We start from the raw sequence: 18,698 nt of genomic DNA on the forward strand, positions 1-18,698 counted from the left end.
TCAGGGGCTGAAAAGAGCAACTTTTCTATCCTAGAAAACTAAAAAAAATAATCAAGTATTTTTAAATAGTGATTAAATGTTAACAACGTTTGATGTGACTGTATCCAATAATCCTTATACATAAAGTGAAAGAAAGGAGGCATTTTTTAGGTTGAAGCTGGTTTGAAGTCTGAAGTCTTTGGCAGGTTGACTCAAAATAGTTGTCCTCTGTGACTCAGTCTCATATTCTTCTATTCGTGCTGTAGACTTTTATCATTACATTACTAGAAGACAGTAAAATGTGCTGTTTACACCAAGCAATGAGCATTCAAAAACCTGACAGAACTGTAAAGAACGTTTAAAAGAGCATGTCTCATCTCACAAAAACACTGGTATCTGTTGGATTTTTAATGTGAGCTGATTGAAATAACCACACATTAAAGATTTTTAATGTGAAGTACGTTGTACAATGTAAGCAACACTGCAAAAGCAAAGATGGGGCAACAGCTGAGAAATGCATCCACTCACCTTCCAATGAACCAACCATAAGCTGCATACAGGGAGATGACTGTGTTCACCTCCTCATGTTTCTACATCATGTACATCTGCTGGAGGATTAGCCAAGCAGTTGCTTTTTTTCTTGGGCACAGTGTTTACATGAAGGCGGTTGCAACTAGGGAACAGTGACAAAGAAAGGTATAGAAAGAAACAAGTACAATATCAAGTTTGATATACTAAGATCATTTTTCCAGAGACAAAATTTCTGATCCTGATAAAGATTAAAATGGGCATATTTAGGACTTGTATTCATACAGTTAGAGAAGCTGATGGACTGACGACTGCTGTTAATAGCTTGGTCATAAAGAACAAGTAAGGGGATTATAAAGACCCATAAGGGGATTGTAACATCTTAATGAGGCAGCAGAAAGCCAAGCATCATTTTCATCCTACACCACCATGAATTTAGAGTGAAAATATCTACATGAAAGAAAAGAGAGAAAATGGAAAAAGAAGTTAGATGAATAAGCATTTGATTTGCAGTAGATAATTTTCCTCATCTCTCTTTGGGAATAATGTCACTTATCAGAACATCAGAAAATAGATAAAAATTCATCTGAGATTTCAGAAAGACCATTCATACCAGTTGTTATAAAAATGTTGTTTAAATCCCATGTATAAAACATAAAATTTGACTTATTAAGTAGCAAGGAAGTAGTGAAGTCAGTCAAACATAAAGCCATAAATTGGTATCACAAAATGTCAAACCAAAGACAGGAAAGTTGAAGAGATTTCCAAATGAAACATCCACCTGAACAAAGGCACATCACTGAGGAAGATTATGTGGACAATTAAATCATCCTTGTCGAGCAGTCAGTGTAATGCAATCAAGAAGATAGAGCAAGCAAATTGTCAAATGAAGAAATGCTTTGAGATTTAATGGAAGTATAAGATTGATATTTTCAATCTATTTGAATAAACCAATAACAAGTACCATTACAATTCTCTTTCTTGTTCGATGGTATGGTAACAAATGAGACCCAAAATGATGAATTTCATATTACTTTTAAATTTTATTTTTATCACTCTGAATCTTTGGACTGATTGTATCAAGGACTCTGTGGGAAAAACAGAATGTGATGAGTATTAAGGTATTGGTGTCACAATAAGTGCACACAAGAAATACTGTTGCTTAACCTTATGGTGTCATTGCTCAGTTTTTGAATGCTTGGTAGTGTGCTTGTAAAGCAATTCCTGCAAAACAGTTTTGAGCTGTTTCTGTGTGTGTGTTAGGTTTATTCAGTCATTTTAATACAAATATATAAAAGGTATCTTCTCATTTTACAGTTTCCTCATTCGGTTTTGCATCCTTATATTCACCGTATACTTTGCAATTGTAAGAGTGGAATATCTCCATTCTCCCTGCACGTTCCCCACATTTTCCTTCCTGTGCCTGTCCCCCTTGTCTCCAACTACTCCTATCTCCTTTATAGGAATCAGGCTGACACCAGCCTCCACCACTCCTTCATTAGGCAGTCAGTAAGTCAATAAGTCACCTTCATCTTCTCCACTGTGCTACTCAAAAAACTTATGAAAATTATCTCGTATCCTCCTCAAGTCTGTCCTTCAGAAAAATGATAGTAATTCATTGCTGTGCTGTCTCCAGCTTCATGCTCCAGTCTTATTTGCCAGTCTGCTTTCTCTTATTCTTCCACTTTTGGTCTGTTATTTTATTGTCTGGTATGTAAATGATAAGGTTCTGGGGGGCAGGGATTCTCGCTTTGGCCTGTGTTTCTAGGCTTGCAGTGCTTTGGAGTCTTAGTCAGTGGTCAGAATTTGAAATGTTTCCAGTATCAGCTGCCCCTCTATGGAGTGGCATTTGAAGTAATGTAATGCATGTCTTGCCACTGTCTTTTTCAATGAGCACATGCAACTTCATTCAACCAGTTCCAAGTTTTCCTTTTCTACCTTCTTTCCTGCCTGCCTGAATTGGTTCAAACTGGTTCCACAATGCTAAAACTCACTGGGAAGAGGTCACATTTCACAAGGCCAATTCTCTCAGATCACCTTAGAATAGAGTAAATGCTACAGAAAACTGTGTTTGCTTCTGGGCTGGAAGAGGACAGAGATGGTACATAATTTGTTTATCAATAGGAACCACTCACCTAGGCATGTGCTATAAGAACATGGAGTTCTTGGTTCTAATTCAGTCCTCATTCTCTCAACTTTATGGACTCAGTGAGGATGTGGTGATTTTTTTTTTTAATCACATTTGTATCTGGTATAAAAGTGGAATTTTCTTGCAAAGACTGCAAAAGGCAGATTCAGGATGCTGTTCTGCTAAACTGAATATGCTTGTCTAAAAGAACAGCTAAGGGTTTGCTGAAAAGTAGACAATAACTTTTGTTAGTTTCTACTGTGGTTTTAACAAAGATATTTGATCTACCTTGATCTACGAAAAAAAAAAAAAAAAAAAAAAAGAAAAAGAAAAAGAAAAAAGAAAGTTAGGTTACTCAGTTTTTTTGGGCTAACAGCTTCCAAACTGTGAAATAAATGCATAGCCTGGATTTTACCATATAACATGGAAGTATCAACCAACACTATGAGTTTGAGTTAGAGGAAACTGAAAGCAGGACAGCAAATTCATCAACAAGAGACGAGAATTAATTGCTAAAAAGCAGAAGTATTACTGTCCCAGAATTCTCCTCATTTCTCCTTTCTGATATTTCCCAAAACTGAGAGAATGTTCAGAAGATGGAAATGTATTTTTTTCTTATCCTTTCTTGTGTATATCACAAAATAGCATTCTTGACAGCTTTTGCCTTTGATCGTAGTCTGAACAGGATATGTGTAGCTCATAGGAATCTGAAAAATCCAGTTATTCTAGCCATTTTTAAATCACATTCCTATAACATTTATTTATTCCTTATAATTATTAAAGCATGTAATCTATTCAAAAATCAATTTTATTTCAAAAAGATTGTGCGTTCTTTCGTATATATATCACAATACTAAAATAAGATGTAGATATTACAACAGATTTATTTTTCCATTATTTATTGCTTTCCTCCAGCTAATAAAAGTAAGTTTTAAAATACTTTTTCCATTGTTAGACTAAATTTGGTATCAGACATTCTGTTACTGTTTGACATTGCTATTTGTTCTGTTTAATTCACCAAATGATGGGAATCAGTTGTGGATCTTTCTGTAGAATTACATGTAGCATATAATTTTTAAAAAATAAGTACTTTTGTTTATTTTGCCCAAATTATCTAAGAGAAAATTCTGCTTTCATAAGCCATGTTTATTCAATAGGTTGCCTTATGTATTCAGATCATCTAGATATCAATACCAGAATGCTGTCTTTTTTTTTTTCAACATCCAGTCTGATTTCAAAAGATTTAATTTCTTTTCAGCGTTTACAAAAAAAACTCCTTCTGTAAAGGAGAATCTTTTATATATGTGTAGTAAACACAGGGAAAAAAAATTGAAGCCATTTAACATAAGAAAGATTGGGTTGTGTTTGATTTGTGCAGATCGCTGCCAGTGGTAAATATGAATCTTTTTTCTTTTCTATGATTTCCCTTCTTTTAAATAATGAATCAATAAATCAGATTACCCATATAAGATGGAAAGCTTGTAAGAAATATGGAAAACAGTCACATATCAGATCTGTGCTGGGAATCTTTTAGGTATATGTGTATCATTTTGGACTCTACAGATATTTTCACATTGTAGTTAAGTACTTTCAGTAATGTAGTTGTGTCAATACCACTTTATCTTCGAATTCAGGTGTTTTAATATATTTAAATTGTTCTAATTAAGAGAGAGCACTTCCTGCATCTGTGTCAAAAATATGACCTAAGTCTGTTACTGATGATAGGCTAGTCTAACACTAATGGAAATGTTGTTAATCTGTGTAATTGCATAAGCTACCGATCCTTTAACCATTAAAAATACATGCTGTTATTTCGCTGGGATGATAGCTTCATACCTTACACCATCAATGTATTGTCATACTGTTTATTTGCAACATTCACCTTGGTGAAATCTGTCACATGGATGTGACTCTTGCTTTGACAATGCAAAGCCAAGTGATATGAATTAGTTTCTGCATCTTTCTAAGATGTGATGCTGCAGATCCTTCAGCTTGAATTAAATAATTCTCCCATCCACAAATACAGCTGAAAGTTGGACTTGACATGGATCAATATAATCTGGGGCTAAATTTCTAAATGTGACTGATTATGTTAGCATCATGCCCACAGATCAATATTGAGTTTTATTATGAACCTGGCTCTATAATTGGGTTTAATCAATAAACTTTTGTCTCCTTTTCTTTAGAAATTTTAGGTTTGTACTATGCAGGTTTTCAAAATTGCATTTAGGATACACTTAGATCTGTACTTTTCTAGTAACGAATATAAAAAGATCTGGGTTTGAATTTAAAGGAACAAAGAACATAGACAATTGAAAGGGGAAGTCAATTTTTAAGTTGATAAGACTGTTCACCCCAATACAGTCTATACAAACCAAGACAGCTAATGTGCTAATACATAACTAGTCCTTTTGGGCACTGTAAGGCTTTTTCTGTCCATACTTGATAGATAATTCACATTGAGGACTTTGACAAAACATAGCTTTAATGAAAGCAATCACTAGAGCTTCTCTTTTGATAAACCCGCGGGGTTTAAAGGCGTTGAAAGATGCAATCTGTGAAGAACAATAAATTTGGGCCTTTGATTGAAGTGCCATTTGGGATGGTATGTTTTCTCAATGTATTTACACAAAAATGCTGCTCCCTTTTTCACTACTCTTTGCTTGAAGGTTGAAGGAGCTCTTTGCCATTACTACATTAAGGTTTGTCTCATTAAAAGCCGAGTACAAAAAGAAGGCTGGAAATGACCTAGCTCAAGTCAGTGTGTTCATTTCTGCTCCAGTTTGCCATTTGAGAAGTAGGCTTCAAGCCATGTTGAATATTTCTATGAGTGCTATTCTGATCTGCAGTAAATTTGTTCTTTCTCATCTCTAGAAATAAATGCATAAACTTTTTTTTTTTTTCTTTTAATGGAGGGAAGGATATTCGGCAATTTTGCTAGAATTAGAAAGGGCCACACAAGCGCAAGAAATTACAGGACACATTTTTTTATGCTCATAAAATTGTTTTGTAAATCGTGGCATTTGCAGAGCTCCACTAAAAGAACATTTTTGCCAAATTGTTTTAGTGTACAAGCTCTTATAATAGTAGAAGAGTAATTAATACTATGTGTCAGATTAAAAAACAGGATTCTGTAAGAAGTAACTTGCAAACAGCTGCCTATGTAACTTGTTTCTTTGCAGTCTTTTCAAGATTATATACTCAGAATTACACACCATGTTACATTTGCATCTGTAAATCTGCACGCACACTAACATATACCCCTCTGCACACTCTCTCCTTTGTATGGACAGATACAGACCGTGGTCAGAAACATGGCATGGAAGAGTTTATTTCTGCTAATCCCTGCAAATTTGACCATGCTTTCCTCTTTCAACTGCTTCAGAGGCAGACCTTGGATCACAGATTGAATGACTCCTATTCTTGTTTGGTGAGTATAGACTAGAAGATAGCTATAAAGAAGTGAGAAATAGTTGTTATAAAGTAGTCCTTTCTTCTTTGTTCATTCAATACCTGTGGTTGTAGTTGGAATAAAGGGTCCAATCGATTGCTTTCAGATTTGAAAATTATACACTTGCAAACTGCTGCTGTGCCACTCAATAGAAAGCAGAGACCCAAACTGTCTCTGATTTTATCAGCTGAAATTTATCATGTCGTCTGTGGAGGTCTGAATAAAAACAGAAGCTTTTAATGACGGTCACAGCCCCTGCAGCAGGATTTGCTGACACCTGTGCAGGCATTTTAAGGTACTAATGCGGTTACCTCGTGACAGACGTTTTCGTCCACCTTGTCATTCTTCACTGTGCTAGGGTGTGAAGAACAGAAAACACCAAAAGAAAGGAAGCAGAACCTTTGGCAGTCAGTACAGATATGTGGACAAGTGTGTGTTACCTGAGTCGCCCCTAAAAAATTGTAATTATTGAACAAAATAGTGTGGAATACGTAATTGTTGAACAAAAACAAGTAAAGAAGAATCTCTGTACCAAAATGAACATTTTTTGACATTCAGAGTCACCTGTAAGAGAGAAGATACAGCTGTAGCATGTTTCTGTATTTATAGCTGCAGTTTTCCTTCACTTTGAAGCACTTTCTGTTTTGTGGGGTTAGGAGTTGAGGACAGAGCTGTTCCTGGTTTCATGCTCAGCCGGGAAAAACAGCAGCAATTTTATGGCCGTCTGTCATGTTACACACACATTTGTTACATGTCTTCATTTGACCTTGTAACTTCTGGAGGCTTTGTTTGTCACCAGGTGCAGTCTGATATCCTGATCTCTTACTGAGGACCTAAAATGTTTCATAACATTTTTATTTTTTTTTTCACTTTATCATCCCAACAGAAACAAAAAAATAACTTTATCTCTTTTACTTATATTCTTCTGTCTTGTCATGTATTATAAAGATAATGATGGGTTTTTTAGATTTGTTTTCAAGTGTAAAAAGGAAAAAAAAAAAGATTATTTGATGACAGTTATTTCCTTTTTAAAACACTGCCAGATAAGTATGTATAGAAAAAGTTAAAGGACTCATTTTCTGTCTGTGGGTTGCACACTGAATCAAAGAAGAGGCCTGAAGGTACATCTGTACAAAGTAATTGGCACTCAAAGAGAAAATGGTTAGCTTTCTAACAGTGCATTGGGGTCAAAATCTTTTTTTATAATAATAATATAGTAAGACACTTAATATAACCTTGAAATCAGGAACTTTTAGAAGAGGTTATATGAAATACGCAGTGCTATAGCAACCATAAAGCAGATGCATTTCTTATTGTTCATTTTTAAATTCGGCTTTTAATGAGTAGAATGGGTGATCATTTTTTTGTTAAATTGCACATTTAACTATATCTTTTTAAATTATAAAATCGAGAATGTTAAGGTAGCGATAGAATGTTTGAGCATAGAAGTCTGGTGATTTTTTCCAGGACGGCTCATTTCTTTTCATTTTTAGACATTGTGTGTGCTTTTATTGCAAGAAAATATGGAGCAATCACACATGCAATTCCTAAAAATAAAAGACAGAAATGTTTAAAATGAATATTTAGCCCCATATTAAACGGTGAGCTGACCTAAACTTCTTTAATTTTATATTCTTCTAGGTAGTGGGGAGCTAAGAGGGTTTTTTCTGCCTACTCTTTTGGAATGATACAATAAATAAAAAGCACACAGTTATCTAATAACTGAAGGATATAATTACGAGTTTGTGACTGCTTCATGTGGTGTGGGGCTGGACAAGGGCGAGGAAGGTCCATACTACTATGAAAATGAACACATTAAAGCAGCTCTCATAAAGAATCTGAAGTTAATAAGTTCTTGAAATATTTGTGTCCCAGTCAGAATTTTCTGCTATGAGAGCACAAGAAATTTAACAAAGAACCATTTGCTTTTGAATTGTCAGAAGTTGGCATCTATGTAGCATTGTGTCATGTTTTGCATAAAGATTTGGTGAGAGATCAGCAGATGGCAGAATATCAATCACAGTTACCTCTATTTACTGTATGTAGGGATAAGACATATTACTACAGAAATTCAGTTAAAATCGCCTTTCTTCTTTCAGCAGAATACCATTATTTTCCAGTGAACATACATGTAAATTACATAAGCCATTGCTACATGAGTAGATTAGTTTAAAATACTGAATACTGCTGTGGGTGCTGTAATTAAGCTACATGTTCTCTCTAGAAGCAGCTGAAGCTCTTTAAAGGCAATGGACAAATTGACTTTAATTATGTGACTCAGGAGGAAACAGCTTTCTGAAGTAGGATTGAGATGTTCTGGTTTGCAATAGTGTGTTTAATTCAGGAGTTGTGAGAGAATATAAAATTTAGAGTTTATAAAAATATTTATATAAATATATAAATATATAATATTTATATAAAAAAATAGAGTTTAGACGGTCTTAACTTGATGCAAGTGTATTTTAAATAGAGTTTCCTGTGGTATTTTTGCTGATATTTTCTATAAAAATTAAACATAAAGAGTTTACAGAAGTATTCACAAGCAGTAGAGAGATATGGTCTTCATCTCCTAAATTGGTGTCATAAATTTATGACTTGCAAAATTGTTTTGCTTATCTAAGTCATTTGTACATTTGAGTTTAGGTGTTCCTCTGTCCTCAATCATTTGGAAAGGATGATAAGATAGAAATGGCACCACAATTAAGAAAAGAGCAGAGAAAAACAGCTGTTTAAGATGACTGTGCAGTGGCTATGGTTTTCCTAGCTTTATGTTTTTCTCCTTGCTGCTTCTTGGAAGATCACTATTGCATCTTTTCTCATATTGGAAGGCAAAGCAATCAAAGCTCTTCTGTATTCCATTTCCACAAGATGAATCTTTTTTTACACTCTATATTTATTCCCTCAGTACCTGTTTTAGTGAAGCAAAAGTGCCTGTACAATGTTTATGTCTGTGCTAGGGTCATACTGTACCAAGCCTGTGCCCAAATTATCGTTCTGTCAAAATGGGAGCCCTGCTCCAAAAGTAATACCTCCTATTTTGTTATGTTGGCCCACGACTTCAGAGGCAGATGTTGGTGATATGGTAGTAGAGATTGAAGCTTCCCACCAGTATTCCATTACATTGTATTGCCATGCAATAGATGGCAGCAAAAGGGCAGTCTGACAAATGGCGTCTGACATAGAACATGTGAAGCAAGGGTGTGGAGGCAGTGACATAAATGGCAAGACATGTTCTGAGCAGCCATGCAGATTTTTAGGAGCGCAGGATGTAGACTCTTGTTCACTGCTGGTGAAAATGCACAGCTAATGGTGGTGAATGTTGAAAAATAGTGCTTAGTAGCTGAGAATTTACTCTATCAAATAGTGTTATTGTACTCCTTGTTTCTGTTGTCATTTCCATGGAAATAAATAGGAGGCATTATTTTCAGAGCAACCTGTATAGTTCCCCAGCATATCTAATTACCATTTATTATTGGTATATTAATAATATTTCTCTTAATAAAATCTCTTTCAATAAACTACCTGGCTTTGCATTTTTTATACTGATTGTTTAAAAGCTCTTAAAAGTACATGCATGTTCTCTAAGGAATGAGGAAAATGGTCAAACTGTATTTTTTCACTCAGATTAAAGTTACAGCCATAGGGAACCGATTGTCCAGAAACTGTATTTTAATCAGTGATATTACTGTATCTCACCATTACCCAAATGTTCTCACACAGCTTACAATTTAATAAAACCGATTATTTTATAGGGTTAATTAATTTTGTATCAGGTAGAAAGGTTTTGATATAATCAAACCCACACCAGACTATGGATGTGTTTATTTTGTTTTTGTTAACTATGCATTTCCTGGTGATGATAACTCAGAACAGCAAGTGGTTTCCTGACAGTTAGTCCTTTCAGCAAGAGCCTTATTGTTGGATCCAGCTTCCAGTGCTATAAACATCAGTTAGCTATAAATCATTCTACTATAAAAATTCTATGTAACACACACAAAAATACGTTTTTCTGTTCTGTGTTTGATTTAAAAGCTGTGAGTGGGATAACAAATCTCAACGTGTGTGGTTTTTCTTTTTGCCTTTTTCTTTCAGGGTTGGTTTAGCCCAGGCCAGGTCTTCGTATTAGATGAATACTGTGCTCGCTATGGAGTGAGAGGTTGTCACCGCCATCTTTGCTATCTTAATGAGTTGATTGAACATTCAGAAAGTGGTTCTGTCATTGATCCAACCTTACTCCACTACAGCTTTGCATTTTGTGCTTCTCATGTCCATGGCAACAGGTAATTTAACGTTGCATTTTTAAGTTAGTAACCTTAGAATGAAGCAAGTTATTTCTAGACTCCTTCCACAGATAGAAATGTTGCACACATCAGAAATTGGTTCATGAAAGTTTTGTCAGAGGTCTTGGACTTTCTATATGAATTATATTTAAAAAATAATAATAAATCTTTCAATTTAGACTTCATTAATGTAGTGTGCTTTCTTAGGCATTGTATAGACTTCTCAAGGGAGAAGGATATGATCCTGCATTCTGTTTGTATTGTGTTAGTGAATGGTGTTTCCAGTGAACATTTTGAACAATATTGAAGTTTAAGGGAAGCTTTGACAGCTTTTCTACAGGCTGTAGCTTGGCAACTAGTCATACAGTACTGAGTTCTTCTGGCTGTGCTACCACAAGGAGAAAAAGTGCATAGTTGGAATGGTGGTGTGACTGCATACTCAGGGAGGTAGGATAATTCTGTAGTTCTTTCCACTCAAGGAAAAGCCTGTTTCACTAGTCACAGTGATGCTCATGTGATTATGTCTTCCTTCTTCTTGTGAGTGAAAGACTTGTCAAAAATAGAGTTGTTGATTTTCTGTGCTGTGTTAGAACTACACATTCATTAAAAGAAGTCTGTGCCCCTTCTGTGCCTTATGGCACATTTTGAAGGACCAGCTCTGATCTTGGACAGAGATAGGAGATAGGATCTTAGGATGACTTGGTGGAATGGACCCAGGAGGTGTCCAGCCCAACCTCCTGTCAAAGCAAGGTTACAAGGTCAGACCAGGTTGCTCAGGGTGTGACCCAGTCAGAGCTTTACCCGGTCTGAACTTGTCTTATTTCAACTTGTTACATTCGTTGTCTCTCATCCTCCCATCTTGCACCACGGGAAAAAAATCTGGCTCCATTTTTGTGGCAGCCCCCCAGTAGCTGCTGCAGAAGCCGTTCGATCCCCTTGAATGCCACTTACTCTCCAAGCTGAACAAGCCCAGCTTCCCCAGGCTCTTTCACAGAGTGAGTGCTCCTGCCCCTGACTGATGTGATGGCCTCCACTGCGCTCACTCCAGTTTATCCATGTCCTCCTTGTACTAAAGTGGAGGATGGAACAGGCAATATATCAAGTTACAAGGTGACATGCATTTGCAGCCTGCTGTGTACACTAAGTCAGTAGAGTGCTGTAAAAAATATGATTTAAAGTTCAATAATTCAAAAAATAATTGATCTCTCCCCTCTCAACTGATCCAGTCCTGCCACAGTGGAAAAACCTGTTTGCAGTGATGAAATGAGGTTTCTGTGATGCTCTGAGTAAATCCCTAAAATTGAATCCTGGTAGGGATGAGAGAAAAGAAAGGTTTTATTCCCAACTTGTTTGCTTATCTTGTCTTACAACCAGTCAGTCATTGTGGCTGCTTTTCTCACCCTTGAGCCAGTGAAGTCCTGTTGGCTTAGACAGTGTCTTCCACCTGTGAGAATAGGAGCTGAGTGTTTGTGGTCTGAGTGATTTGGCAGATAGCTTAATGTTATATAATCACTGATTATAATATCCAAAATTAAAATACGTTCTAATATGTGTAAAATATTCTCAAGAATCTTGACATTCATACTGGTAAGTTAGGAGGATTTCTGGCTTTTATTTGGTAATATATTCTCCATAAAAGCCTGCTTCTATTGTCAGTTCCTGAAGAACCTGATATATTTGCATTTCCTATTCAGTCTGTCTTTGTTGTTTCTAGCCCTTTTATTACTGATTCCAGCCTAACAAGACAAATATACTGTGATAATTGCTCAAACTTATTTCAAGAATTCAAAAGGAAGGTAGATATATTTCTTTTTATTTCATAATTTAAGTGAAGGACAGCAGTGCGTGCAGTGCATGAAAATATCTCAGGGAGCACATCATTTACACAGTGGTAAGCACTCTGTTTGTATTCTGTCTATTCCTTCTGTACAGATATTCTCTGAATAGCATTATGAGTGTTTTAGGAATAAAAGAAGCGTTGAACAGAGAGGGTCTAACTAGAACTGAGATATTGTAAAAAGGAGGAGAAAAGAAACATGAAGAAAGAAGAAAAGTAAGTCAAGGACAGAAGCAGACACACTGAGGATGACAGACACATATATACACATAATACATCCACTCATTCATCTGCTGCAGCACTAAGAAATAGTAAAAGGGAAAAAGAATTTCACAGACAATGCATGACAGGCCAAAGTTCTAGGCTGATCCATGGCGTTATACATCTTAGTTTTCTAAGTCAGGCTGAGAATTAGAAGGACAACATAACAAAGAGCTTTGTACTCTGGACATGATGTATTCAATTTATTCTTCCCATTTGCTTCATAGAGGGATCTTAGACCTTCCATAAGCCTGAGAAAGATCATCAAAGGTGATCATGAAGATGATCATGACGGAGGAGCATATAGACATGAAGTTGTATCTGCAGTTCAAATTACCAATTTCTTTCAGACATGAATTTTATAGTAAGGGTCACTCTATTGACATTGGTCAAATAATCAGACAGGGGTGTCACTCACCTTTCTGATTTCTGGTAATCTCAGGAGTCTGAGAAACTCAGGCACAAGTCACAGCAGACCTGCAAAGTATCCTGGGGCTATACAAGGACGTAGCAGAGCTCACCAATGGCTGCATTCAATTTCTTAAATTAAAATGATGAGGAAGCAGTCTCATAGGATGTACCCCGGATGTCCATTTGTCATAGGCACTCTCCAGGATCCCAGCTGTGTGCTAAATACAGCTCCTGGTAGGTGCTGCCAACAAGGCTGAATCAGCTTGGGTTCTTTCTCCCTTCATATTTCTCCAAAGTTCTTCTGGCAGACTGGGGACCTGTAGGTATTCCCCATGCTCTTTTGCCACACCTTTGGGCTTGAAATATAAAGTCTTTGATGCTGTAGACTGTGACACAATAGCCATGCTTTTATTTCAAAACATCTGGAATAAGTACATTAAAGGAGGTCATTGTGGAGCTTCAGGGGCTACACCAAACACAGTGGAGCCCTGAGCTAAGCTCTGGTCGAGCTCTGCTGTGTGCAGCAGACCTGGCCTCAACTCTCAGACCACGAAATAGTGGGGACTGTTTTTTTTCCTACCTGTAACAAAGACGCACTTCACAAGTTCTGACAAAGTTAGCAAGCATGCTGGTAGTTAATGTGTCTCTTTGCCATTGTTGCTGATTTACAAACAGAATTGTTAGCACAGGGTTGATCACAAACTGCTGAGACACAGACTGAGAAATTCAAGCCTCCTTTGTGCCTTCTCTTTCTTGCTAGGAAGAACATTATGACCAAGCTAACAGACTGCTTACTAAGAAATGGCATTTCTGCTTCTGTGTATTGACATTCTTAAGACATTCTCAAATATCCAAACAGAAAAATCATTTTCTAAAAGAGTGGCCTTGCTGAGTGTTTAAATAAAAATATGTCCTTGTTTCTGAATCAACAGATTCCTTTTCCTCTAGTGCCTCTATATAAATGCTTTGTAACTTTACAATAGCATCTCCTTTGGTTCTTCTTTGCAACATTTTTCTTCTGAAATATTCCATTGTAATGGTCCCCATCAAAGTCATTAGTTTACAGATGAACTTTTCCCTCTTCAGCAATGCATACAGTGAACTTGTGTATCTCTGGTGAAAGTGAAATGGGCAGAACAAGGAACTATAGGGTATTCCCAAAGACTGGCATTTCAGTCTAAACAGTCCAGGCAGGAGCTATTGTTTTCTTCCCCATCACCTTCACTTTTGTCTACTTTTCATGCTGTGACTTCTATTCAGTCCCTCTTGTCTGAAATGGATGCTGTTGGGTAACGCATGAAGTGTAAAGTGACTTCTTTCCACCTGCTGAGTTACAGACTGAATTGAAAAAATCAAAATTCAAGCATATTCCCTCATTATACCTTTTTCTATTCAGGAAGCAGGCTGGTTTATTGGAAGTCCACATATGAGAAGTGAAGGTGAAAGCAATGCTCTAAAAATCTGTCTATAACTGAAGATAAATGCTTTCTCTCTGTCTTGATTTTGAAATATTCAGCACACGTGTTTGAATAGAACAGTCGTACTGAGTCGGGTTTCCTCTAAGCCAGTCAGTCACCAGCCTAAAATATTAACCTGGTTGCAGGAAGGGAAGAGCAAGCATATACAATATTTCCTTTCAGTGCTTTTTCAGTCTCCAGCTGTTTACTGCTCAGAATACACCCGTTCAGTAGCCTGGTGAGAGTTTCTGTTCAGGTACTTGTCCATTGCACCCCTGAACTTGTGTAACCCCTTTGCATCCTCAGCACCTTTGGCAGCAAGTTCCTCAGCTCAGCTTCCTTTTGCATGAAGAACTCTTGTTTTGTTCTTGACTCTTACAGATCTCATTTCAATCTCTGTGGTAACTGCAATAGGTCAAGAGCGACAAAAAATACTTCTCTGTTGTCTCTTTGCTGCTTGAGGTTCAAGAATTATGAGAGAACTATGCACTGATTACAGTGGATGGCTATTTTCTACTGATTTCCTATGCTTTTCTCATAATTCTCAATGTTGGTTTGTTTTTTGGCTGTCACCAGAAATGGTTTCATGATGTTATCCATCATACCACCAAGTCCTCTGCAATGAATGATTTCATAAAGTACTTCTGGAATTCCATGCCAGATATGCCAGATAACTATCCTTGTTATTACTGTCACCTTAGTTCTTAGCTACTTGCCAGATCATTTATAAATACTGTAAAATAACAGGTTTCAGCACAGATCCTTGCAGAACTCCACTGATAACATCCCTCCACTGCAGGTATTCACTGTTCGCTCCTACTCTCTTTTTCACTGTAAAAGTAAAGATTTTCATTCTTACTCAGTGTCTGCTCAGTTACCTTAAAAGCTTTTGTTTGCGAATTTTGACAAAATATTTTTGGAAGTTCAGATACACTTCATTGATCATGTTCATTGACTCATTTTTTATTCCTTTATAGAGCTTCAGTATCAGAAGATAAAATTTGTCTTCCTTGTGGCTTCAAGGCCATATCAGACTACTTCATAGTAAATCATACTTACCCAATTTTTTTAATTTTATCTTTAAATAATTTTCTGGGATGTATATGAGGCTTAGTGGTCTGCAGTTCCCATATCTCCTCTGGAAATTTGTTTTATTTTTAAATTAAGCTGTCATTCTTCACCTCCCACTCTTCTGGAAGAAGGCAGTCTGGTGAGTAACTCCACTCAACCATAGATTCATTTCTGGTCCAGGCAACTTCCTACTGTTCATTTTTCTGATTTGTTCCATAAACTCTTAGTTTAGACAGATCCTATGGTGAAAAAAAAGATCTTTTGCTATGAGAAAGCATCGCTGGAAAGAATTCCTTTAGTATCTCTGCAATAGCCTTGCTCTGAGAGCTCCTTCTAGATCCTTGCCATTGTTTGATACTGTAGACTCTCTGACAAACTTCTTGCTCCTGTTATGCCTGGAAGAAATATTTTAAAGTAGTGTAAACGAATATGTAGATTCATAGAATAGCTTAGGTTGGAAGGGGCTTTAAAGATTACCTAGTACCAGCCCCACTGCCCTGGTCATGGTTGGCACCCACTAGATGAGGTTCCCAGGGCCCCATCCAGTGGGGCCTTGAATGCTTCCAGGAATGGGGAATCCACAGCTTCTCCAGGGCTCCAGTTCCTTTCCACTCTGTGTGTAAAGAATTTCCTCCCAGTATCTAATCTAAATCTCCCCGTTCCTCTTTATCCTATCACTATTTGCCCATGTAAATTGTCTCACTCCATCTTTTTTATAAGTTCTTAAGTATTGAAAGGCTGCAATAAGATCTCCCCAGAACCTTCTCCAGACCAAACAAGCCCAACTCCCTTAACCTTTCATCATTGGAGAGGTGCTCCAGCCCTTTGATCATCTTCGTGGTCATCTTCTGAACCTGCTTCCACAGCTCCACATCTTTCTTGTGCTGGGGGCCCCACACCTGAACTCAGTGCTCCAGAAGGGTCCTCACGAAAGCAGAACTTCTCAGAGGGGAGCAATCACCTCCCTCTCCCTGCTGGCCATTCCTCTTCTGGTGCAAGCTGGTTGCTCAAATAGAGCTTTTCATCCACCACGACCCCACAAGTTCTTTTTCACAGGGCTGCTGTCAAGTTCTTCTCTGAGTCTATACATATATCTGTGATTGCCACCCAGCACTTTGCACTTGGCCTTGTTGAAACTTGTTCAGTTCATGTGTGCCCACTTGTCAAGATTGTTCAGGTCTCTTTGAAAGTCATCCCTTCCTTCTGTCATATCAACTTCACCACACAGCCTAGCGTCATCGGCAAACTGGCTGAGGGTGCAATCAATCACGCTGTCTCTGTCACTGGCAAAGATCATGGGTCCCAAAACAGATCCCTGAAGGACACTACTACTAATGGCCTCCACCCATTGACTAAAACGACTGGCTGCAATCATTCATACAATTCCTTGTTCACTGAATAGTCCACCTTTCAAATCCATCTCTCTCCAATTTAGAGATAAAGGTGCCATGTGGTACCATGTGAAAGGCCTGATGGTAACCTAAGTAGATATCATCAATTGATTGGCATTCATTAACGTAGTTTCCAAGAGGATCTGTTACATGGTCTTCCCAGGCATAGATATGAGATTGTAGTTCTCTGTGGCTTTCTACTGTTTTTAAAAATAAAAGTGGTGTTTCCCTTTTTCAGTACCAGAGACTGTCTGACTTCCACACACATAAAGGAAACACATAAGGGAAAAGGAACTAAAGAAACTTTGAAGAGTGCTATGTGTTCGTACATTTTCACTTTTCAGTATCTTGCGATAAAAACCATTTATTGCAATTTTACACATTGTGTCAAGTGATAAAAGAATGTTCGGAGAATCATCTCTTTCAAACATAGGTCAAGGAACTTTGTAAGACTAAAGAAAAGAATATCATTACATTGCTCTATCTCTTCTAATCATTTTTTTTTTCCTTTTTTTTTTTTTTTAAGCTTCTGAATAGATATTACCTTCTCTTCAACTATGTTAGCACTAGAATTAAAGTAAGGTTGGCTTTATCTTAGGGTTTTCTCCTTCGTTTATCTTTCATAAGAAGACAATCTAAAATTATAGAACTTGAGTCAGTAGTTTTGCTACTTTACGTGGTCACCATCTGACATGAAGGTCCACTTGATCTCTTCCCAGAAGTGTTATATTTTTGTATGTATAGTTTTGTATGTCAAAAATATTTTAATAGTGCGCTTAGACTTTTTCTTGAATAGTTTTCTCATAAAGCCATTGCTAGCAGGATTTTGTGGAACATTACTTCAGCTATAAGGTGTTGAAGAAGCTTCCTTTTCTCAATCTGCTTTTTATTCACTCAACCCCAGGAGCTTTTGTGTTGTAATGACAGCAGATGCAAGGTCTTCTTTACAGCTTTTGTTGGCAGTTGGGTTTTCTCTTTAGTCTTAAATCTGATACCATGCGCTCCAAGAGCTGGAGAGGAAAAAATTGTTCAGTTAATGACAACTTTCTGCATATTACTATTACTGCTGCAAATAGCCATAAAAATATTGTCGTTAGAGATCTCCTAAATGCAAATCAAATTTTTCAGGCACAAAGTGAATCCATATTAACCTCAGCTTTGATATAAGGAAGGATACTGTCCTTCATAGAAAAATGCTGATAATTATACTATGCTGATCACAAGACCAGTCCTCACTAAAATGATAACAGGGGTAGATTTTTCAATGTCTCAAGATAAATCTACTTCTGAAAAAAATCTCATAGAAATCACCAGTAGAAAATAAATCACAGTGCACACAGATTTCAGAAATATCTTAACAAAATTCTGCACATTTAAGATGATAGGTGCCATCCTAGGCAATGAAGGAACAGCTAATGTTATGACATATTCTCACTTTCTCTAAACATTATTACAAAATTATTATTCAAAATAATAATAGTTGTTTTGCCTGGGATAAAATCGTATTAGTAGTTGCTTTGCTTTTAGCGTAGAAGTGGAATAACATACCCCACCTGAAATATAGCCACATAAAAGATCATGAAATTTAACCTAGTTTTTCTTCTTAATCTGTTTTATTGGCCTTCACAATTGATCTTTCTCAATTCACTTATGAAATAGAAGATACCACCTGTAAGCAGATGTGGAATCAGCTTGAGAAATGCATGCAGCAGAAAGCTGTATTGTGTCTTCTTCTTTTTTTTTTGGCAATGTTTGAAGAATACTTATTATAAACAACAAAATGCTCGGTCTTCAACTACCTGCTGGTTAAAGCTATATAAAAGCTGGTTAAAGCAACATGATAATCTGCTTTTTATAAAAAGACTCCTACTACTCTGCTTGCTTCTAAGCTGATAATGTAAATC

The 18,698-nt window shown here is 36.8% G+C and overlaps 1 protein-coding gene across 10 annotated transcripts in view; it reads left to right on the forward strand.

The window, feature by feature from the left end:
- The window catches only part of CADPS2 (calcium dependent secretion activator 2), a 303,802-nt gene that overhangs the window by 191,551 nt on the left and 93,553 nt on the right, over positions 1-18,698 (forward strand). For all 10 annotated transcript variants that reach the window (XM_048934391.1, XM_048934396.1, XM_048934392.1 and 7 more), the window contains exons 12-13: positions 5,929-6,065; positions 10,179-10,366. In XM_048934391.1, the coding sequence (XP_048790348.1) occupies positions 5,929-6,065; positions 10,179-10,366 (325 nt within the window). The remainder of the gene's footprint in view (positions 1-5,928; positions 6,066-10,178; positions 10,367-18,698) is intronic.

The sequence above is a fragment of the Lagopus muta genome, chromosome 1, assembly GCF_023343835.1.
Source record: "Lagopus muta isolate bLagMut1 chromosome 1, bLagMut1 primary, whole genome shotgun sequence".
Lineage (NCBI taxonomy): Eukaryota > Metazoa > Chordata > Aves > Galliformes > Phasianidae > Lagopus > Lagopus muta.